The sequence below is a fragment of the Mytilus galloprovincialis genome, chromosome 6 (assembly GCF_965363235.1).
Source record: "Mytilus galloprovincialis chromosome 6, xbMytGall1.hap1.1, whole genome shotgun sequence".
NCBI classification, from domain to species: Eukaryota; Metazoa; Mollusca; class Bivalvia; order Mytilida; family Mytilidae; genus Mytilus; species Mytilus galloprovincialis.
Window position 1 is genome coordinate 10,273,434 of NC_134843.1, and position 24,736 is coordinate 10,298,169.

Genomic DNA, 24,736 nt, shown 5'->3' on the forward strand with positions numbered 1-24,736 from the left:
GGGCCAGGTGAGCTAATAATACATTACTAAGGTTCAATCATTTCATTAACACCTTGTTTAATGCAATAAACATTTTTTTCAATGTGGCCATCTTCTATCACTTCCATCATCTTCTTCAAACACATCTTGTAGAACATTTAATCGTTAGCTCTGAATTTACTATTCTCCTTTTTTACGAAAAAACCTACTGACGCATATAACTATCACAAGCTACTTACACAGAGAATGATCACAGAATCAGAAGAATTTTCATTGGATGAAAACATATTTAACTAGTAATAACATCAGTACGACTTACAGAAAACTCAATTACATCATCAGTCGCTAATTGTTCCATCTTAGAACCAATATATTTGTTCTGAATGTTTTTAGAGGTAATGAATCCATTCTGGAGAACTTTACGAGCCCTAACATTGTGATTGTTGTCTTTCGTAACTACAACCTCAGATTTGTCTATAATGTTTTTGTCTTTAAGTGTACTTTGATTATCTGAAGCACTTGCCTTCCATTTTTTTAATTTCTTGGTATATTTCTTACAAGCATAGGTTATTATATTGACCATGAACATCCAACTCAAAGCATATAACGCAGAACCACCAATTCGTCCTAGCCAATCTGTGTCCTGATTAAAGTAAGAATATAATAAATTAGTACCCACTCCTATTCTTAGACCTCCAAACAGTAGCATGAATGCCGCGTCTACAATCTCACCAAAAACTGTATCATATTTTCCTGTCTCTCTAAGAAACCACCGTAATTGTAACAGTGGATTTGATGCTTCACTTCCAATGATACAAGCAATCAACTCTGTTCCATACCAATGTGTTATTGCACAAACAGACAGACCAGCTATACTCAGTATATGGTGGACTAACATAGGAGGACCTACAATAAAACAGTAAATCATTATGCATGTTATGGTAACTTATGGTTCTAATCAATAGCTATTATGCATGTATTTAACATAAAAATATCACTGCATTTGTTATCTATTCTGACATGACTCAGACTTCTTTTGAACTGAGTTTTACTGTGCATATTGTTGTGTGTTTGTTTTTTCTACATTGAATTGGCTAGAGGTATAGGGGAGGGTTGAGATCTCAAAAAACGTGTTTAACCCACTGCGTTTTTGTGCTTGTCTCAAGTAAGAAACCTCTGGCCTTTGTTAGTCTTGTATGATTTTTAATTTTAGTTTCTTGTGTATATTTCTATTAGCCTTTAGTATGATGTCCATTATCACTGAGCTACAATTAGCTGCTACATGTAGTATACATTTTTGTTAAGTGGCCAGCTGAAGCATGCCTCCCGGTGCAGGAGTTTCTCACTGCATTAAATACCGGTTGCCTACAGCTGTTGTCTGCACTTTGGTCGGGTTGTTGTGTCTTTGACACATTACCCATTTCCATTCTCAATTTTATCACATGCGATTCTATATTTTTTCTCAACTCAGGACAATATAGATTTATATATATACATGTAGTACATAAAAATTTAGTCAGGAGTAGAGAAATGTAATTTAACATAAAATACTGTGATAGACTATGTTTCTCTGGCAATGTTTAGAAGATATACAATGTACAGGCAATTTTTAAGGTTAATCAGGTGTCTTGATTATTTTCATTGCAAATACATGTACAAAAATATACATGCAGCTACAAATGCTCTGTCTACATTTTTGCTAAAATAAGAAAGTTTTACACAGAAATGAAATTTTGAAAAACATTGTAAAATTAAAATTTAAAAGAAGAGATTGCATCAACTCAAAACTGTTTAAAATTCTGATATATATCAGGAGGGATAAATCATTTTTTTTAAAGGAATGAACAAATTAATTATAATCTAAAAAAATTGTCAGATGCTGAACACAATGCAAGCTTTTATGGTCTGATCTCTGCAGTTCCCCAAAAAGTTGCATCTGGAGACTTACATATATGTACATTGGTCTTTTCATAAGTAGGAAACTATATAATGTATATAATATATGCTTATATTGTAAGATACCATACCTTCTGTTTGATAATATAGGCACCATGACATATCAAAGAGGAAATAACCCAGACATAGACATATTGTCTGTTGTTGTAATGGTGTAGATCTACCCCCTGAAAAATAACACTAAAAAGGTTCATTACACATGTTACAAAAGACAGACTCATTTAAGGATATAAATAATTTTTATAGATTTCACTGATATTACTATGATCATGATTACAGGTATGTAGTTCAGCTGTCTATTTTTGGACTGAAAAGTTTTTCCTGTAATTTTTATTTTGCAGAAAATACATGTAGTTTTCCTTCACACATTAGATAAATGCATGCAATTAGTGCATGTTGGATGGAGAGTTGTCTCATTGGCACTCATACCACATCTTCTTATTAAGCTTTTATATTGTGATAACAAATTCATAATATCAGTAACATACATTGTTTTAAACATGATGCCATTTTGCCTACTTGAGCAAGAGAAACAAATACGACTGTACCTGCATCCGTGAATGGCCATGGCCCTTGAACAAATGCACACCACAATCCTAGTCCTGTTACAGTTAAGGCATGAAGAGCTGTCACTAATCTCACATTCCATTCATAACTCCTCTTATAATTGACAAGACACAATGTAAAGTATAGGGTACACCAAATACTGGAGTATAGGGCAACTGTTAACATCACATTAGGGGAATCTATCTTATCTGGGTCTTCCATCTTTTGATACCTGAAAAATAAGAAGAAAAAAAAGACTGAAATTTTGAGTTCAGTTTAGAGTGCAATTTAATTTTCACATGAAATTATAACAGTTAAAATGATTGAATGGGAAATAGGTCTTACATATTTAATTACCACTTATTTGTCTTTTTACAAGTAGCTCCTTAACTTTTCAAGTACATGTACTGAGCTTTTAAAATTTTGGGGTCTGAGCTTTCCTTAATCCATTGTGATACATGTGATTTAACAAAAAATGTTGAATGTTCTATTCCACTTCTCACATGTTTATGCATCCCCTTCACCATGATCACTTTTCATCTTAAAATAATGAACTTAATATTTGTGGCTACATGAAGTTCAAAATGTAGATTGACTGTTACATACTCACTTCTGATTAACAATTAAAATTTCATTTACCTTACATGTACATGTACATGTATAATTATTTTGAAGTTTTGGAATCTCAAATGAATAATTACAATTGTCTTATTTTGTTTGCACCATAATCATATAACATTTTTGTCTTCAGGGTATTACTTACCAGCATTGACCAGTACAAATTTGATCAAATTTAAAAAGTGAAATGATAACTTGTGATCATTGTATCTAAATCTGCATATGATGGTTGATACAAATTATACCACAGTAAAACCTATTTAAAATCAACCACTCGAAGACTAATGATTTTGATTGGAAAATAGGATCAACTGTTACTGGAATTTCATAAATTGTACTAATAAACAATGATAAAAAGATTAAAATATGAAAACTTTATAAATATAGTGCATTTACAGCTCTATTCTGGATTACACAATGATACAGTTTGGTTTAGATAGGTTTCACTGTAGATTGAATTATCAATTTTTATCTACAAATGTCAGAATAATATTAATATTACAAATTGTAAATAATGTTTCATACTAAGTTGCTGTTCACACATTTAATTTTTCCAATGTAATTGCCAATTAAAATTTAAAAAAAGAATGCTTTAAGAAATATACAGCAATATTTATAATGTAATATTCATTTTAAAGTCACTGTGTCAAACTGTCAGATCAGAGATGAAAATAAGAGGTCATACATCTAGATTAAAAGTGGTAAAAATAGATATCATTGAGAAAGAGTGTGCTTACATGTAGACCTAAATTAAAATGTGTCTCTGATTTTATTTTAGCTTTCTAAAAAGGTTTTCTTCAAACAGAAATCATTTATAGACACTTTATCAAATTTGACACATTTTGTAGGAAATTTAAGCAGACAAATTAAAAATGTAACTAACAAGAATATTCAGCATCATTTTTCAATGAATGATCGATATCTTCATATAAACATGGATAACATCACGAAAAAGTAAATATTATTACATGAACTTGTATAATTATGAAAGTTAATAGATATTTCAATCTTGATTGTCTTACATGTGATACACTTTTACATTGTTGATGCCAAATTATGGTCAAGGTTGTCAACAATTATACAGAGTGCCAGAAAACTATGTTTAACTCAATATTACAACTATTTACACTTAAAATAATAACAGAGCATTATTTTTTTATTCTTCCCATTGTGTTTTCTTTGGTTGCCATGTTGGATGTACACACTATAGTTATGATGATCTTTATGAACTTACATGCTTTCTATAAATCATTTTTAAGTTATAAAATACATTTATAATAAACTATTATTTAATAATCAATGTTTAAAGGTCACCAAAATGTGTTAACATGAAAATTTCAAGTGTTATTAGAACATTACAAGTGTTATTCGAACATTACAAGTGTTATTCGGACGATATCTTGAATGACCCAATAACACTTGTAATGACCGAATGGCACTTGCAATTTAAATATTAGCATATATTGGTGACTTTTAAACATTGAATGATTATTAAATAATAGCTATAGTATATTATCAATGTATTTTATAACTTATATTGGGAAAAAAAAAAAAAAAAAAAAAAAAAAAAAATCGGGAAAATTTCCCGAATTTTTCATTCTGCTAATGAACTCAAAATCGTTAACTTTTTTTTCAAATCTACTTCCTGTTCTGGTTTTCCCCGTATTCACACAGAAATCTACTTCCTTTTCCGGTCTTGTTTGCATGAGACTTTGAATAAAATATATATTTATCAGTCTAGTAAAATATAAGATTGGAACTCAATACAAATTCATTGAATTGAAAACTAGTACCATCCCCCTTTTTTTGCAAACTGTCTCCAAAACCTGACATTTCTTTAAATATATTTTACAAGTAGTGTAAGGGAGGTAAATCCAAATATATCCAACATTGTATGTTAAATGTTTTTGAAAATGAGAAAATAAAGGGTGGCAGGTACATGTTGTAGGTGAAACTTACATAAATGAAGATAAATGAAAAATGAACAAATTGATATCGATTTATATAATTACAAGGCGGTCTGTTGGCACCAGAAGCGACGAAGTAGCGCAGCTCATCTATTTTGGAGGGCAAATATCCACTTTTTGATGTGGGATGAGCTCTGACGTCCCACGGCCCCAGCTTGTCTGGCAAAACAGCCGTTGGACGTCAGAGTAATCTCGGACTAAACATATAGAAGAAAAGTCCAAATTTCTCTTTCGGTCAGACTAACCCTAAAACAGTTTGGCACAGACTGCTAATATTACAAATTTCAAGTGTTAATCAGTCATTACAAGCGTTATTCGGATAATAACAGTGTAATTTGGTCATTCGTGTTAACCTTATTCGGATAATTACAGTGTTATTCGGTCATTAGTGTTACCCCGGCTCCTACCTCTCTCCCCACAAAAAAAGCATGTTTCGTATGTTTTATGTATCTTCACATTTTCGCCAGATATATTATCAAGTAAACATCAAAACTTTGCGTAGTACACTTGATCATAACGGTTGTTCAACCGGCAAATAAATAGCAATATACCCGGAAAATGTTGTAGCAACAAGTTTCCTGGGCCAGTTCAGCATGTTCATGATGTTCAGAGTCAAAGAAGCAATACTCGCACACTTTAAAATGTCATGAGTTAGTCAGATTTATGCAGATATTCAAAAGAAAATAAATCAGAATATAAGTCGCTTCATAAACAAGCATTGAAATGTAAAATAAAGTTATAAACAAACATTATCACCTGCCCAATTTGCCGGAAGTGTAACCTTTCCCATCCGGGCAAAATGCAGCTTTTCTTACGTTTTGATTCGTTGATATTCAATTCAGTATATTTATTTCGCTTTTCATTTTATATTCTAAAGAATAATTTGAACTCATACTAAATAAAAGACAAGTATAAAGGATTGTCGATACAAAATGAATACATTTCCTTTTTATTTGTTTTCTTCATTTCTGATGCAGTTAATATTGTGACGTAACAATGTTTACACTAGTTACCTGAGAAAATCAGCTGATCGAAAAGTAAGTACATGACCGCGAAAATACAAAATAAACACAGTAAGTTGTTTCACATGGTCAGTGCAAGGCTAAACATTTTATCCGATAGAGGCGAACCTGTAGCACGATAAATTTATAATTTGTTGGTTTTCTAAAACGTGAGTGGACCGTGGCATTTGAACAGTCATATGTCCGAAAGCGAGTGGATAACTGTATAAGTACATGTATATATATGTGGTGCAATGCCTGTTTTGGGTGTAATACTAAACAAAATCAAATTGCCCCTATTGCACTAGGGTTTGGTTGACTCGAGTGTTCAGACTTTTGGATTACACTGGGAACAGTATAACCTAACATATGTGTTCCTGGATTACATGAGCTAGTACCTTGTACGGTTTTAGCACTTAATCATGAGGTATTGACCGCCCCTATAAGCAAGTTAAATCGTGCAGTGTTTCAAATTAAAAAAAAATCACTTAAAATAAAAATAGAATGAAAGCACATCGAGTCTGATACTACCGTCTGTTATAGTAGTCCGGCTCCGGAAAAACTAGCATTCATGCAGTAGCTATTGAGCACTAAAAGTATTTCAAGCATTTAGAACACAAATAAAAAATGTATGCAACAAAAGTAAAAATGCCAGAGTATATATACATGATATATAAGACGTGATCTACAGCTTACAACAGATCTGCAGGAGAGACATTGACACGAACTGCCCTCCCAATTACCAACTAAACTTTTGAACTGACACAAAAGCATTTCTTCTCTCATCTTATTCGGCAGTTCGTTCCATTTTTGGCTCCTGAACATCCGAATGGGTGAACTTCCAATGGGTATGTGTCCTTTCCCTTGGAAAATCAGTTGTATTGTCATTTCTGAAAGAGCAATCACAGTTTTTATTTTCGATAAGTTCATGTTAATATAATGGACATTGTTTATTACAATTTGATACACCTCTATTGCAACAGGACAAGTAGGTGTTGGTCAGGTCAAGTTTTCTAACTCGTATAATCTGTTTCCTTTTTTTCGTCATGTTTTTTTTTAATAAATGTTGTCATCTTGCTTGTTTCCAAATAGGTAATCCTTTGGATATTAAAAAAAAAAGTATTTAGCATCGATCAGAATAATCATCAGGATATTCCCCGTACTTTCTTACTATTTACCCCTCCATCTATAGACTGACGAGAGCTGTCTCCTGGTTTTATACATATACGTTCATCGATCGGATTTAAGAAATATTAATCAGTTTACCTCCGACCGAAGTAATTTACCCTATTTTATCTTGGTCTATCTAATGGAATTAAATATTAAATGTTTCATTGTTTTCAATTTTCTTTAATGTTTCACCTAAAAAAAGACGGTTAAAGAACATTTGATTATTACCTCCATCACAAAAGCGGCCGAAACTATACAGAAAGAAAACTTCAATTCTAAAAGGCCAGTCTCTGAATTACAGTCTGCAATATCACCAGTTTATTGTTTCGCCATTTATGCCGATTCTCGTCACCTTTTTTCTGCACTAATTTTATTGCACATCATCGTGATATATGCGTTTTGAAGTTTTATGGTGCAATTAAATTAGAAAATATGATTTTTCCTGCTTGTACTTCCATGCATTTATAAAATTTATATACTTGTATTGTTATAAATGCGTTTACTTTTCTACATTGGCTAGATGTATAGGGGGCGGGTTGAAATCTCATAAACATGTTTAACCCCACCGCATTTTTGCACCTGACCTAAGTCAGGAGCCTCTGGCCTTTGTTAGTCTTGTATGATTTTTAATTTTAGTTTCTTGTGTATAATTCGGAGTTAAGTATGCCGTCCATTATCACTGAACTAGTATACATATTTTTTAAGGGGCCAGCTGAAGAACGCCTCCGGGCGCGGGAGTTTCTCGCTACATTGAAGACCCATTGGTGGCCTTCGGCTGTTGTCTGCTCTATGGTCGGGTTTTTGTCGCTTTGACACATTCCCCATTTCCTTTCTCAATTTTATTGAAGTTATATAAAATTGTAAAGTTATTAATTTTTAACTGTTTATGTTAGACGCTTTACGTGATGATACACATTTTGCCGTTTTTTGTGCTAATATATATAATATTACATATTAATGTTTTGTGATACAGCATATTTGACCTTTTGTGGTGTTTGACATTTCAAAGTTGGTTCCCAAGCGCATCGTCGCTTGCCGAACCAGAATGTCTTCAGCAGAACAGTTTTACTGGAAGAGGAAGCTTCCAAGGGGTTTCCAAACTCAGCTGGAAAGCATAGGTCGTGCAATCATTAGAGGACAGCCTGATGATGTCTACGAATTTATTGCTGCTTATTTGGAAGGAAAGTTGGTAGCCAGGAATGGTAAGACTTCAAATAATAAGTGTCAATATAGTCAGTTTATTAAACAGAAAAAAAAACAGTTCAGAAATACATAGAAGTCTCTCAAACTTTTTGTTTTCACGACTTAACAAATGAAACGAGCGGCCATGCGTTTCATTAGTATTTTGATTAAAACAAAGAACTATAGAAAAAAAATGCGTGAGATATGTAAAACAAATCCTGCCGAAGGCCAGTGTTTATCTCAGGGTACTCCGCAGCATCTTCCAGCAACAAAAATTGACTGTTATATATGAAATAGCCATAATACTCAGGGAAGTGGCGATAAACTCCAACAATCAATCAATCAATACATTTATGATTAACTTATTAGTAGTAGTGAATATTCCTAATAGTGCTACCTTGCTTCATATTTAACTATGTTTACCAAAACTGTTTTCGCTATTTTCCAATTCAATACCGATCCACTTTAAAGTCTAAGAGCGAGATCTTATTTTTAATTTAATAATACTTTTAAAAAAAATAATCAATTTATGCAAACGCAGGAAGAAGGTTCTCTCTTCAGGGAAAATCCCAACGAGAAATCTACAATTTTTTTTTTGAAATAATTTACTTGGATATAATTGTTAAGGTATTAAGATACAAACATGTGTCGTACATCAAAGGAAGGATTACATTCTAATGCTATGTTTATTTATTTGATTTTCTAGAAACATTATTCATTTTCATAGTTTTTCTTGTAAATTAACCATGATAATTACTATTTTAGCTGAACTGAAAGTTTTGCCAGATGTATCATACCTACAAAAAATCCAGAAGAAACGATCAGAAGCAGGTTTGTAAATCTAAAAAAGTAAACGTCACATTATGTAAGATAGTAAGCAAGATAATTTGTGTCTTATCAAAATAGGTCGAAATGGCACTAATTTGAGAACAAAATGCATTTTATATTGGCTGAGTTGTTTATGCTCTAATAATAATGACCCGCTTCGAAGGTTGTTACGATATTCTTGTGCAGCAACCCTAAGCCTACATTGATTGATATCTTTGTCAAATCAAGAGCACGAATTCAAGTTGAGAACAAAATGCATTTTATATTGGCTGATTTCCTGTATAATCAAACATTTTTCCCTGAAAAGGGTGTGGGGCTGGCCCCCTCTTAATCCGCCTCTGTGTTTTCATTTACGAGGTGATGGTTCATTGATAGTGAATATTTGGTTTCATTAGAGACATATAATACAATGCATTTCTGATTTTTTTTTATATGCACGCGTCCACGACAAACGTATTATGGCATACCTTCCTGTTGGTCAAATCTTCCAAATACATCCATATACTATAGCTATAGCTTTTTAGCTGTATCGGATCTTTACGAAAGTTTGACGGTTTCATAAAGTCGGGATCCATTTGTATTTTGTAATTTTCAGATTTGTCCATGCATACATAGTTATGACCATGGATAAGCAGCATATTTTGGGAATACCAATAGGTACTTTCTCCTTTAGTTATGAGTTTTTTTACGAAATGTTTGAATAAAAAAAGGCGTGATCCACTTTAACCGAAGTAATTTTCTGAATAACATTACTTTATTTGTCTCATATCTCTTGAAGCCGAATTCATTTGAACGACCTTAACACTTTTTCACAATGTTTATGTTTATGGAGACAAATTTTCTTTCGATTTTTTTTTTCAGTTGTCAGATTTTTCGTTGATTGATTCTTCCCCTTGACATTTTTTTTAGAAATTACGTAATTTTCCTCTGTAATAAAGATAAACTGTCGCATACGGTGGAAAACGATGGTAGTTTACACATCCAACTTACCCCCCCCCCCCCCCCCACTATAATTGTAACCAGATTTCTTTATTATATAGAAATGAATTTAAAGGAAATACTTTTTAAAGTAGGACATTCCGAGAGTAACTATTTTATCCATAGGAAGTATGAATATATATCTCTCTAGAACATGCAGTAATGGCATAAGGCTACATTGTCTCTTTGACATTTATCACAACTTGATGTACTCTGTACGATTTATGCTTTCAAAAGTAAGATAAGTTCCATGGTCACCATCATAAATTGGTTGATCATTGGCTGATCCAGGGGAGGGGTTGCGGGGTTTACAAACCTCCTTTTTTCGACTATCAATGCTTTATAATGGGATATATTGTTGGAATCCCTCTTTTATCCTCGATTTGAACCTTCTTTTTTGACGCTAAATGTTTTTGAATGGGAACATATGGTTGGAACTCCCCTTTTGTCCTATGCTGGAACCCCTTTTGAAAATTGCTGGATCCACACCTGCATGTTGATTGTTTTAATGTCCAGTTTCATAACCCACTAAACTCTACCATCAAACTCGCATGTCATCTTTCTTAAGTTGTACTGTTAGACCACTGTCCCAGGTGAGGGGAGGGTTTGGGATCTTGCTTACATGTTTTAGCCCGCCACATTCTGTATGTATGAGCCTGTATTCAGTGGTTGAAGTTTGTTTATGTGTTACATATTTGTTTTTCGTTCATTTTTTGTACATAAATTAGGCTGTTAGTTTTCTCATTTGAATTGTTTTACATTGCATTTCGGGGTATTTAATAGCTGACTATGCTGTTTGGGCTTTGCTCATTGGTGAAGCCCGAACGATGACCTATAGTTGTTAATTTCCGTGTCATTTTTTCTCTTGTGGACAGTTGTCTCCTCGGCAATCATACCACATCTTTTTTATATGTCAACCTCTTCGATATTGTTACCAGTTATGTCTGGTTTCTGGCTTTGTCACTTACTGTCCGTTGATTCCTGTAAACGGTAGCAGATGCGTACCCTGCCTATCTCCCTGACTTCTGATATCGTTAAGGAATAAAGGTATACCTTCCTTCATTCTTTCTTCAAATTGTCATAGACCTGTATAAGTGTTTTCCTTTAGCCATAGTATAAAGAAAGTACATAGTAATTTACTATACACAAAACACTAAAGTTTTACATGATGGCATTTATATCTTATGTTTTGTTTTGCCGTTTCTAGATATGAGAGAAGTGTCAAAATATAGAAAAATAAATGGCATATTGGGAACAGTATTTTCTTTTGTGTTCGCTTTATTAAAAGAAATTTTATTTCAATACTTTAACCCATATAGGCTATTTACTTTACTTACTAGTTTACCTAAGATGTTCAACTTAGATACAGTAAGTAATGATCATTGAATTAAGTAGAAATAAAGTTCCTTTTCCGATTACATCGATGAATGCGGATGCACTTGATAAATATAAAAATCTGCACATGTATATATACACACACAGTCTGATTAACGTATCTTCCAGCTTTTTGTTTTCCCTTTGGTTCATCATACTTTGACTCTTATAATATTGGAGTGTCTGTCATTTCATGCATGTGGGATACATTTGTTACACGTGTGCCAGATACCACAGCAAGTCACTCAATGAACGTGCGAGGGGGAAAGTTTTACTGATTAATTGTTAAGATATTGCCTAAGAAGTTAATATTAGATACAGTGTGTGATATCGTAACCAACTTAATATTAAAAGAGGATAATTTAACTAAAAATGGGAGGAATATTTTCAAAGTTTCGTTCAGGAGGTGAGTGCACTGATTTAATTGACACACACACATATAGGTATCAAAACAATAACCTAGACTGTACCCATTTTACGTCAATATCATATTAAATAAATTGTGCTATACTTTCAATGACCATTAAGACTTACACCAAGGAGCGGCCACTCGAGACCCTCATTATCGGGTACTCATGGTCGTTCATCATTCTGTTGACATATACTTTTCCAAAAGGATCTTACATGTCGATCTATAAGATATTAGTATTTTTTATGAATGAAATAAGCCCGGCTTGGTTTTCTTACATGTCAGACGGGGATTAGGTTTATTTGATCACTTTTTTATTTACTGACTTGATTAAAATGTTATCTTAACATGTGTACGTATTGACTTACGATTGATCACAGGTTAACGTGCCATATAATTTGTGCACAAAGTTTTTAGGGACCTTTTTGTTAAGTGCACGTTTGTATGACTAATGCCTGAGATAGACAATCATCGTTACCATCTGTTAACCATTATGTTATGTCTATGTGATATAAGATTATTTAATGGGATTCATATGTATACAATGTTAGACAATACAGGCAGTCTCAAAACAAAATCGGATTTTTTTAATGTTTCTGCTTGTCGTTTTGTTTTTTTGTCATTGAATTTAATATACCATCCTTGGTCTCATCCTTACACTTTCACGTGTTGCCTCATTTTGAATTCTTTGAATTCTTTCTTTCTGTGTCTGTTATCTGTCTGTAATTTTTTCAACACATTAGAACTTAGTCATCATACACTAATGTTGTTATAAAAACACGTGTAATGATGATATACTTGAACGAAGTATGCGAATTCCGATTAGTAATACGGTATATAGTTTTTGATGGTCGTTCTTCACCAATTTATGTTGTACTTTTCAGACAAAACGATCGAGTCAATCCTAGAGTCAATCGAAGTATTTCGGTTACTAACTTGTGCTTAATACAATGAATGTAATTAAACAAAAGTCAAATTCTATATACTAGAACTCTGAATTTGGTTAACCAATTGAAAAGTCGATTTTAGTTGAATCTTTGAATTATAAACAATACCTTTACTGTTTTGCATTTTCATCCAGAAAAGAAGTTCAATGAGCTATAGTATTCCATTTCAAGTCTTTATTGCTTGTTGTTGTCATTTTTCCGATTGAACTTGTCGAAAATCAAATCTGTAATTTCATTTGTACATGTTATTTTTAAACTGTATAGTTTTCCCTTTATGAAACTCTATCCACAAAAATGGAAAAAGAGACTACCTGACCTATCCTCTTTTATAAGAAAACGCATTAAAACCCGACTTAGAGTAAAATATCGTCAGTCAGAATCCCCGATTGAAAAATTGGGAGAATTCCGAACCTAGACTGTCTATGTGGATTCGCCTATAAAGACAAAAGAAAAGCAAATATGTAGCTGGGAAGTAATGTGTCATTTGTTTCTATTTCGACAAAAAAAATCAGTATAGAATAAGAATAAGAATAGAATATTTTAGTATATGTTAACGTATACGTGTTCCGCTTTACATTAGCTTCACTGGAAACTTAGTTATAAACAATGTCATAATATAGGGTTATTGCATGAATATTGGGGAATATTGTCCCGAGTAGAATTTTATATTGCACGAGCTTGCGAGTGCAATATATGTTCTACGAGGGACAATATTCCCCAATATTCATGCAATAACCCTTTTATTGTATAGCAATATAATATTAGAAAGTAAAAATTGGTTTAAACTAAGATTTTGTCATTGATGACGTCATGAATTTTGAAGATTTATTGCACTAGTGCAATATTAGAATTTATTGCACGCTAACTTTTGGTGACTTTCTGTTGGAAATATTATATTGCTATACAATAATATCTGTTCCTATATACAACTTATTCCGTTAGGAACATAGTTACACTGTTATATTTATTCCAGAACATTTTTTTCCTTTTGAAACTTGTATTATCAAGTAATTTCTGTTTCATGACAACTGAAGCTAAAACGTGTATGGTCTGAGAGACAGTCTTGAAAATACCATTTAAATTCAGCACGTTAGGTAAAATTTATATTTGTAGGTATTTTAAGCCTCAAATATTACTCAAATCCCTCTTCGGGTCCTATTCTAACCTGTTAAGAGGTTTAAAGATTAGAATAGAGTATATTGGGGGTAAAGGGCAGAATAAAGGGGGGGGGGGTAGAGAAAAATAGACAATACAATAGAATATAAAATAATGGACAAAGTAAAAAAAAAAGAATAGAGAATATTGGCTCTTAATCTAATAAAAAGACAAATAAATAGAACGGAAAGACCCCATCCAGACCTTCGTCAAATTTGATATATTTTTGCACCAACGATTTATGTATACACATTATCATAAAAGTTCAATAGTAAAATACACATGTCCTGGTCACCGAGATTGATATGTATGTTTTCTGTTCAGTAATAAAATATACAATTTTCAAGGACAGGTAAGATAAAGGTAATGTCTCTGTCGTTCGTTTCCATTCATAAAATAAGTCGGTCAGATTGTCAAAGGGAGATAATTTTTCCCGGGGTTTTATTATCCAGCTTCGTAAGTTACATTTATCTAAGATCTTATGCTCCTCAAAAAGATAAAACATCGAGATTTTTTTTAAAGATACTGATAACAAAGTAAGTTTTTTTATAAGTTAAGTACTGTAAAAAAATCTGTAGTACTCTACATGAGACTAGTTCAGCGGTGATCGACTAGTCTAAATTCACATGCATATAAATAAGCGGAAGAGTTTGAAACTGGGAGTGTTATTAGATTTAGCCAACAAAGAAAGTCGATTTTTCAGTAGATTCTCTAAACAAAATTTTATCTGAGGTAAGATATATGAATATTTAAAAAGAACTGTCTTTTTTTTTAATTTTTAAATAATAGTTTTATCACTATTTATACGTGTTGATATTCTCTGGTTTTGTTTAATTGATGTTAAAACTGACCAGTTTCTCACGTAAGCATAGTTTTTGTATTCTATAGGCAGGTAGTACACATTTATTCAAACTTTTTCAGTGGAAAATATTTATTTTATTTATCTATTGCTTTTTTTTTGTGAGGGGGGGGGGGGGGGGGGGTTACTATAACTTTTGTTAAAATGCCACGGAAAATGTCAATTAAATTGTCCAAAGAAATTTTGGATTAAGTTGGTAGAAAATTTAATTTCCAAAATGTATATTTTAGTGAAAATAATATGTTCATCAATAATATCGGTTTATATTCTTGGCATATATCTAAAGTGTTTTGATATGTACGAGGTTGACGTAATTTGCTTATCCAGACTTCTCTAGTGACCTTGAGTCCTGCAGAAATACTTGTATCGGAGTGTTACCTCAGTAAATACCTGTATCAATACAAGTTTGTATGTAATGGTTGTCCAAGTGATTTTTACATTCATTGTTTCACAGTTTCGTTTGGTGTTTGGTTGGATCTTGGATGTTGTCCACTTTCGTCAAATAACAGGTAAATAAATAGGGTTTTTTGAACACTTGATCAAACTGGTCCGAAATTTGAGATATTTTTGATTTTGATAAGTATAAGATATAAAAGTATATATATATTTAATTTTTCTTCAATTGGTCGTGCAATTTTTACTTCTGAAACCTTAGTTGTTCATTTTGACAGAATTGATGACATCAGAAATATGATATTCTACTTTTACATGCATTAACGTTTTGTTACAAAATTATCTCCGGTAATTACAAAAATTGAAATGTCATTAATATATAATCTATGTTTAAATTTCAACTGGTTATTTCTATTTGATCTCTTTTCTCTAATTTCATTGGGGGGGGGGGGGATAGAGGGGGTTTATTTATACAGTACTTACATTTTTTTACAATCACGTGAATTTGTAATAAATGGTTTGAAAAGAGGGAGTGACATAAGTAGATATATAGTTAAAATAAAACATTTTTTCACCAATTAGAATTGTGCTTGCGTTTTTCGCAGGAATAACAAATAAGAGCTGCCTGAAATCTGCCGGTATCAAACTTCCTGGGAACATGCTACGGTTTTAACATGTGTGATGCGATACCACTTCCTTTTTACCGAATACTAATGTATTGTCTCACATGTTGGTCGTATGTGACATCTAACCGCATTCTTCTCAGGAACTACAAATCAAGGGTGTCTGAAATTTTGGAACAATCTTCATGTGAGCATGTTATATCTTGAGGTGCATCAATCGGAATTGACTTCTCGTTTGTTTCAATAACATCAACGGTTGATTACTATTTCGTGTTTATGTGTAAATCTCTATCCTACATAGGAGATTGTGTATATTTAATCTGTCAATATGTCTGTCTGTCTCTTTTAAAAGCAAATGTGAATAATCGAAAATCTCAAAACATGTTCGTAACGATAGAGCGACATTCTTGAGAATCGCCTCACGAAATGTGCAAATATACAAGTTTACCCATTTTTCAAGTTACAGTCGCAGAAGTCATATATTGATTCTATCCTACGGCGGCGTTAACTATTTATTTATAAAAAGCTTTATATTTCAGCAGGTAAAAGACCTACATGCTTCATGAATTTTGTATATTGGTTGATGGTTTAAAGTTGCATGCAATCATTTATCAATTGTCATTTCTTAGATCAATGGTCAAGGTTTAAGTTTCGTGGTCAAGTCATGCAGTATCTAAATTAATTAGATTGGCAGTATCTGAAATAAGTAAAGGGTCAACTTTATTTGGTGTATGTAACGATTGTGATCTGACCTTGTTTCATCTTCATACTTCATTGGTTAATGTAAGGTTTCTGATCTTCTATAAGCTATAGGCCATAATAGGGCAACAATGTTTGGTGTATAATTATGGAACGATTGTTAAGTATCTCTTTGACAGAATTTATCAGACCTTGACTTCTTTTTTTTTCCTTTCATTATCAAAGTCAATCTCTCATAGGTTAGACTGTTTCTCAGATATCACAATCAACTTGCAAACTGCAGTGTACGATTGTAAGGTGTACATGTCATTCTGTCAGGGTTTATCGGACGTTTACCTCATTTTCTTTGTTGGTTGGTCAACGTTATGTTTACAGTGGTATGTCAGTGTCTCAGATCATGAAAGCAATATGTTAACTTTGTATAGTGTATGACATTGAGTAAGGTGTAAGTACACGGGTTTATCTGAATATGACCTCATTTACATGGTTCATTGATAATGTTCGGTTTATGCAATACTTGTAGTTAAATCTTTAAAAACTTTCAACTAAAATTCAATCATGATAGGAAGAGTAGGCGAGCAATTTCAAGCAGTGTGTTTACTTTTGTTTTTTATTTTAATTTCATAAAGCAAAATATTGTTTTACAATGAGTTGAAGTTTTCCAGCTCTAATTATCTCATACATTCATAATATGTTGAAATTTGACCAAACTTCATAGCATTGCTTGGTGTCGGAATATTTAAACGTTTTCACATTTTATTTTGACAGTTTAAGTTCTTTTCTGATTGTAAAAAGACATGCGGTTTTGTTAACATTGACAGCAAAACAAAAACAAAAGTATAACTTGTGCAATAAATAAAATCAAAACACATACTCTGAATTTGTTTTTTAAATATTGTGCTGACATGGACCAGTATACATAGTCCTTTTTTTAAATTACATCTCAACATTTGTACAAATTCCTTTTCGATGAATGTACTTGTTTTAAAAATGATATCCTTAATAGAGACGGAAATTAAGTATAAGAGACTTCTATTGTTGAGAATGAATGCAAAAGGTATACATTTCTTTTCCTTGGTTTATTCAACAACTATCTTTTTTTGATAAATGCATACACAAAAACTTCCTTAACAAATACCATAATCAATTGTTTAATTCAGACAGTTTGATTATAGTAAAAACGAATATCCTATTACAGATCGTTTGAATAAGTACAGCAAACATTTTTTTTTGTAGCCATGTTGCTGGGATTAATTAGTTTTCATCTACTTTTCATTGTTGAATTAACTCCAACCTTGTACTGTTAATAAATAAATAATAATAAAAACGCTTTGTTTAGAGTCTGCATGGTTTAGAAAACAAGGACATAACATCAAGATTTTTTTTTATGTTTAACCGACATTTAAGCTAGTTATAGACTAGACCTTCCTTATTTTTATATGTACATTTTTTTTTAATAAAACACAAAGACGATTCTAGGATGCATATCTTATCACATTCCTAAACTATGACGTTTTAATATTTTTTGTCTATATAATAGATTGTGGGATATAATAGAAGATAGCATCTCTGAAATATCTACATAATATACTTGCTACTTGAAAACAAACGGAAATAAACTACAGTGATTTAGTTCTTATTCGAACAAAAAATATGCGCGCTGAATTTTACCGAGAAAGTTGTCTAGCAAATCATCCCTCCCCCTCCCCCCTGAAAAAATACAACTAAAGCATTGCTATAGGAGAGGGTGATATTCTTTTTAGTTTCCTTAGTATATACATGCATGGGGGGGGGGTTATTATGGAGGAAGGGGAGTGATATGTTCTATGGTCATCTTTGATGGTTAAAAATGAACATAGCAGTCACTGACAATAACGCAAAGTATACAATTATGAACAACTTTCTTCTTTATTAAGACCTTGAATAAAACCGGAACAGTTAACGATTTTGTATAAAGTTTATAATGATCTAATATGCACCTAAAATCAGGGTAGGCAAGATTAATGGTTTGTATTGATTTATTCGTGTTACGCAATATTTGCTGGTTAATGAATAAATCCGTCTGATCATTGAAAGTACTGTCTGGGTATAGAAGTGACTGACATGTTTGGTTGCCAAGATTTTACGTGATATCTCACACTGTGTCAGTCGACCAGTTATTGTCTTGTACTTTTGTACCTTTTATTGAAATATTAACTCTTACGTAATATTGTTGACAAGTTTGTTTAAGATGTCCTCTTGTTTTGGATTTGTTTCTTTTTTTTTTGGTCATTAGTTGTAAACTAACATCAAGGATAACAAAAAGTTTCACCAACGGCGACAAGCAGTTTTATGTCGCACACAAAAAAAAAGAAGATGAGAGTACAGATTTATTTTGATTACGTAAACATAAGCCGTTTTTGGTCAAACTTTTGGAAATTGTTGTCTTCGGTGCTCTTTCACTCCGTACTTGATCAAGTCTTTTTACTTTTTTATTCAAGCGTTCCTGATGAGTGTTTTTTTGTTAGCAATTTGTGAGTCTGACATACAAAATTAAAAGCCTAGTTGGTATCTTTTATAAGTGTTTTGGAATTGTTATGTTTTGATAGCATATGTTTTCCGGATGATTTCTGACTTAACTTTCAATTATTTCGTTCATACATATTTTTCAAAACCTTCGACCGATGGAACAAAATAATACGCGCTGGATTGTGTCTGCATCCTCTAAAACACAATAATATCATTGAAACAAAATGCTACAATGATAAGAGAACATATGTAGCAGAAAATTACTAATGTTTTTGCACCTTGATATGATTCATCTGTAGATGATCTACTGATTATAGTGTATGTTTCTTTAATAGTGTGTATGCGTCAAAATATCTCTGTATCTAAAAATACGACATTTAGACAGATAATTTATTGTCTTCATAAGAAAAGTTTTATAAACCTGCAATAAACCTGTATCTTATGTAATAAGAATTGATTGATTTACCATATGATGTTTACCTCAACCCTTTGTAGTGACAAAAGTTAAACATCGAACTTTAAAATCTGTTATAAACATCAAATAAAACAAAATAATTTAATTACGAGACTAACACATTAAAAGTACCCAACAACATATAAATTAAGATGTGAAACCTGTAACATGAATGATTAATGCCTTGAAAGCAGACAATAAAGTCAAATTGACCTTGTTTCGAATTCGTAATGGAGACATGCTTTCGACCTAGTTTTTCATCTTCAGAGTTTTAGCTTTATCTAGGACAGAATAAGAATGAAAGTGCTATCATAAGGAAGTCTGAAGAAAATAACATCTCCCTTTTAAATCGAACTTTTCGAGTGTTTCAATGGCACCTTCCTTCTCCCTGTGGACAATACTCTTCATAAAGATTTACCAAAAGAAGTATTTTTTTTCATTTTGGGGCCTTTTATAGCTGTTTATGAGGTACGGACTTTGCTCATTGATGAAGGCCATACGCGTTAAAACGGTGACCTGTAGTTGTTTCAATTTCCGTGTGTCATTTGGTCTCTTGTGGTGAGTTGTCTCATTGGCAATCATACCGCATCTTCTTTTTTGAGTTGATACGTTCTATTATAACTTTATAACTGTTTTCTCATTTGAACAATCATTTAGATAAGATTTCTCTTTATTTTAACCTGAATAACCATTACTTAAAATCTTTATATACACAGAGACAATGCATTTATCTTGATAATTTTTACCGAGAATGAGTAATCCTGTGTTAAAAATGTTATAAAGTAATATATCATGGAAAGAATTTATCAAGCTTAGAATATGTATAAAGCACACTGAAAAAAAAACAAAGTTATGCGAGAATTTACAGATTCTCTTGCATACGTGTATTTCTGATCTCTTTAAAACAGTTTGCAACAGAGAATCAAAATTTTATTTAAAACAAGATTTCAATACGTTTCCTTGATAAACAAACGAATTTAAGTTTACCAGTTATACTTTACACGTATTTTAGGAATTCTAGTTTAACAATTTTACAGATAATTTTTTTATAAGTGTGGTACCAAAATAACTTTTAATCAGTAAAGTTAACAGGCTATTCAAAATATAAAGTTTAACCTTATTCACTAGAAAAGTGACAGTAACTGTTTTATGTTTTTTATCAACCAGTTATTCAAATGCTTTATGATAATGACTTTACCAATTAGCTAATAACAAAGACATTTTTGTTGGGTACTATTTTCACCTCATGATTTCTTGGCTGCCTTGTTTTTGTGGCTTTCTAACTCGTTTCTTTGTTCTTTTTTTTTTTGTAAGAAAACCAAGCCACTTGTACAGGCCGTCTTGTCTGTTTCAAAATTGTTTCAAAATTGTATTTATTTGTGACATTAATTTTCGAATTTTGTTTTTATTTCTACAATTCATCATAAAATGTGTGAGAACAAACACATCTTAGTACAAATGCTGTCCTCTACAAACTATTCGCAGACCTCTTTAATCTATAAATTATCAAACTCTCTTATAAAGAAAATACGACGAATTTCAATTATTGTAGCATTTTTACTTATAGGACGATTTAGAATTAAGTCAATTACTGATATCCTTTGTTGTCGTAATAACAAAAAAATAACAAAAAAATAATGAACAAAATGTAATGAAACACTGACTAATGGTACCAGCTTACACTGAAGAATATAGACTTAGAAAGTCAATCAGCAGGGTAACGACTGATCAATAGTAACGTGCTTCTGAAATAACTCAGATAGATAACCTGGAAGGCCAAAGCTATTTAATATTTTCCCACACTACACGTGCTTCTCGTGCAACTACACTTTTCCCAGTAACAGAGATCTATACCTTGATGCTATGTTTTGTGAAATTTTTATTTTGTAGATACTTCTGTTTTTGAAACTAATACTCTTTTGGTGGAAAAAAGAAAATCACAAAAATACTGAACTCCGAGAAAAAATCAAAACGGAAAGTCCCCAATCAAATGTCAAAATCAAAAGCTCAAACACATGAATCGAACGGATAACAACTGTCTGTCATATTCCTGACTTGGTACAGGTCATTGGTTATGGAAAATAGCACGAAACCAGGAATATTGAGGATTTAAAAAGAAGGTGTTAAATATGCATTATATGACTATTATATAACTCGAAATGCAATGCAGCATAAGAAAGTGTTGAATGAATACTACATTACCGAAAGTACTTGAACGTTTTTTACTTTCTTTATTTTCAGGTGCCAAGAAAGCAGCTCAAGAACAGGAAGAACAAGCTGCCGCCACAGCAGCTGAAACAAAAGAATCCACACAACAAGCTGCTGTCACTGCCTCTGAAACCAAAGAATCCACAGAACAACTTCCAGTGGATCAAAAAAATCAAAGTGAGCCAAGCATTCCAGTTGCCGAAAAAGAGCTAATAGAAACAGGTGGAAAATCGGCAGACGCCATTCAAAAGACAGACATGGCGGACGTAGAAGTATTGAAAACACCATCTGTCATTCCAACCTTGGAAGGTGATTCAGGACGTGATACACCTGCAGCTGTAACCGAAGCCGTTTCAAAGTCATTAGACGCAGCCCAGCGGTCAGATACTCCAATTGAGACACCATCAAACGCCCCAGAAGTTAGTGCAGAGTCTACTGAACAGACGACGGTGAAAAGCACACCAGAGGAAGTTCCTAAAATAGAACTGACTGCTGACGAAGCTCAGGAGAAAGAAGATGACACGACGGAGGAAGCTGTACAAGAAGTCAAATTAGAAGCAGTGGATACTGTCGAAGAAGCACCTCAAGCAGCATCTGGAACTACTGAACAATCTGCAGAACAAATACCGCAAGATTCTGTTGAGCCTGCTACAACTGAACAGACTGATAAACCAGTAGAACCGGAATCAGTTCAACTCACACAAACAGAGCCCGAACAGAACACGGAGACAAAAGAAGATGAACAAAAGGTGTTAGAGCCCTCGGAAGATAAGAAACCCGAACCTGAAAATGCTGAGGAACAAACAACACCAATAACAGAACAACCTGACGAAACGACATCCGATGAACCACAGGTTGAACAACCATCATCGGAACCACCTAAAGCAGAAGAAACAACGACAGGAATTGAACAAGAGGTGGTAGGAGAAACTCAAGTAATCACATCAACGGAACCAGAGACTGATAAAACAGAACCTGTCACTGAACAGCCTAAGGACACAACAACAGATGAAACAAAATCTGACCAGCCGCAGATTGAAAATGAGCAAACTTCAGAATCAAAAGATGATGCGCAAGAAGAACCAATCGTTCAGAGTGCAACAGCTGCATCTGAACAAGAACAACCTGTCGTTGATCAATCAGTAGAAGCTGAATCGGCACCAGCAGAAGCGATTGAAGCGGAACAATCTGATAAACTTGAAAAAGAACAGGTATCAGAGAACATAACAGAAAGTGCGGCAGCTGTTGAAAAAACTGATGAGTCGAGCACAGAAGCAGGACAAAGTGGTCAGACAGAAACAACTCAACCAGAAAATACAATGACCGAACAGGACAATGGATCAGCTGAACAAAGCACAGAACAGGTTGAAAAAATAGAACAAGCACAAAAATCTGAAACAGCAGAAGAGCAACCGCCTACATCTGTTCCAGAAGAACCTGAAACACCAGCAGAATCCGCCTTGCCAGAAACACAACCTTCTGAACTGCCAAATGCGGCAGTAGAACCAGAAACAAAATCCGAACAAGAAACACAACCCGAGTCTGAACAAGTTGAATCGAAACAAGAAGACCCAGAGGTTGACCAGACTGTCACGGAACAGAAAGAAGAAAGTTCAAACGAACCTGAATCAGAACAAGCTACTACAGCAGACACTGTATCGACGACCGAGGTAGAAATAAATCCTGAACCAGTTGTTGCCGAACAAAAAACAGAAGTGATTACAGAAACCGATTCCGCTCCAGCTGTCAGCATACCAGAACAAACTGCTTCAGCTGAGCCTGAATCAGAACAAAATGCGAATTTATACACTAGTCCTGAGAAAACTGAATTAGCAGAAGCTGAATCAGAACAAACTACTGTAGCCGTAACTGAATCAGGACAAACAGCGAATACAGATTCCGAATCTTCAGGACAAAGAGAACAAATTACTCAGGCAGAACCTGCATCAAAAGAAAATGTTCAGACAGAAACTGAATCTGAACCTCCAAAAGAATCAGAACCGGCAGATAGTGCCCCAGATACAGAGAAACCATCCGCAACAGAAACGGAACCTGAACCTCCAAAAGAATCAGAACCGGCAGATAGTGCCCCAATTACAGAGAAACCATCCGCAACAGAAACGGAACCTGAACCCCCGAAAGAATCAGAACCGGCAGATAGTGCCCCAGATACAGAGAAACCATCCGCAACAGAAACGGAACCTGAACCTCCGAAAGAATCAGAACCGGCAGATAGTGTCCCAGATACAGAGAAACAATCCACAACAGAAACTGAACAAAATGATGCACTCACAAACGAACAAACTGCTCCATCAGCAGAACCCTCTCCAGAGGAAACGCAAGCAAAAAACACAGAAAAACCCAATGAACCATCACCAGATGCAGCTGCATCGGAAAGTGCACCAGATACTGAACCACAAAATAAACCGGAAGCCGTAAATGCATCTGGTTCTGAGCAAGCCGCATCCGCCATAACGACTGAAGGCGAGCAAAAAACAGAATCAATTAAGGAGCCAGAATCATAAACAATCAAATGAAAACCGTCTTCTGTGATAGACAATATTTGATTTTGATTTTTTTTTTACTGATTAGGGGCCAAGAATTGAAAAGTTGAATGACTGTAGTAGCTTGGAAGTAAATGTGCACTGAGAAAAAAAGAGCATTTAGACAAAATATATAGTTTTCGTTGCTTTTCCTTTTGCTTTAATGAACCGATTTAATTTCATATAGATTATAATTTTTCCAAATTATATCTGTACATTAAGAGCAAAACTATCAAAATAACGAATGCGCTGGTATTAATCAGATTATATGATGTATTATATATTTGACATGTAAATTGTATTATTTATTATGATAAAATAAATTCTGCTCAACAGTTA

General features: G+C 33.2%; 2 protein-coding genes across 11 annotated transcripts; one reads left to right on the forward strand and one right to left on the reverse strand.

The window, feature by feature from the left end:
- Positions 1-20: 20 nt before the first annotated feature.
- LOC143078898 (TLC domain-containing protein 5-like) lies at positions 21-6,855 on the reverse strand. Of its 5 annotated transcripts, none has more exons than XM_076253946.1 (4): positions 6,832-6,855; positions 2,484-2,713; positions 2,007-2,102; positions 21-885 (listed from the first exon to the last, which is right to left on the reverse strand). In XM_076253946.1, the coding sequence occupies exons 2-4, from the start codon at positions 2,701-2,703 to the stop codon at positions 269-271; spliced, it is 933 nt and encodes a 310-aa protein (XP_076110061.1). In that variant the 5' UTR covers positions 2,704-2,713; positions 6,832-6,855; the 3' UTR covers positions 21-268. The 5 variants fall into 5 exon arrangements, with proteins under 5 accessions (XP_076110061.1, XP_076110060.1, XP_076110062.1 ...); XM_076253945.1 differs by lacking the exon at positions 6,832-6,855 and adding an exon at positions 5,823-5,923; XM_076253947.1 differs by lacking the exon at positions 6,832-6,855 and adding an exon at positions 5,815-5,835.
- On the forward strand, positions 6,050-24,736 carry LOC143078897 (uncharacterized). Of its 6 annotated transcripts, none has more exons than XM_076253936.1 (4): positions 6,050-6,103; positions 8,211-8,439; positions 9,185-9,250; positions 21,888-24,736. In XM_076253936.1, exons 2-4 carry the CDS (start codon positions 8,283-8,285, stop codon positions 24,377-24,379), a joined length of 2,715 nt encoding a protein of 904 aa, XP_076110051.1. In that variant the 5' UTR covers positions 6,050-6,103; positions 8,211-8,282; the 3' UTR covers positions 24,380-24,736. The 6 variants fall into 6 exon arrangements, with proteins under 6 accessions (XP_076110051.1, XP_076110052.1, XP_076110054.1 ...); XM_076253937.1 differs by lacking the exon at positions 6,050-6,103 and adding an exon at positions 6,113-6,139; XM_076253939.1 differs by lacking the exons at positions 6,050-6,103; positions 8,211-8,439; positions 9,185-9,250 and adding an exon at positions 11,723-12,005.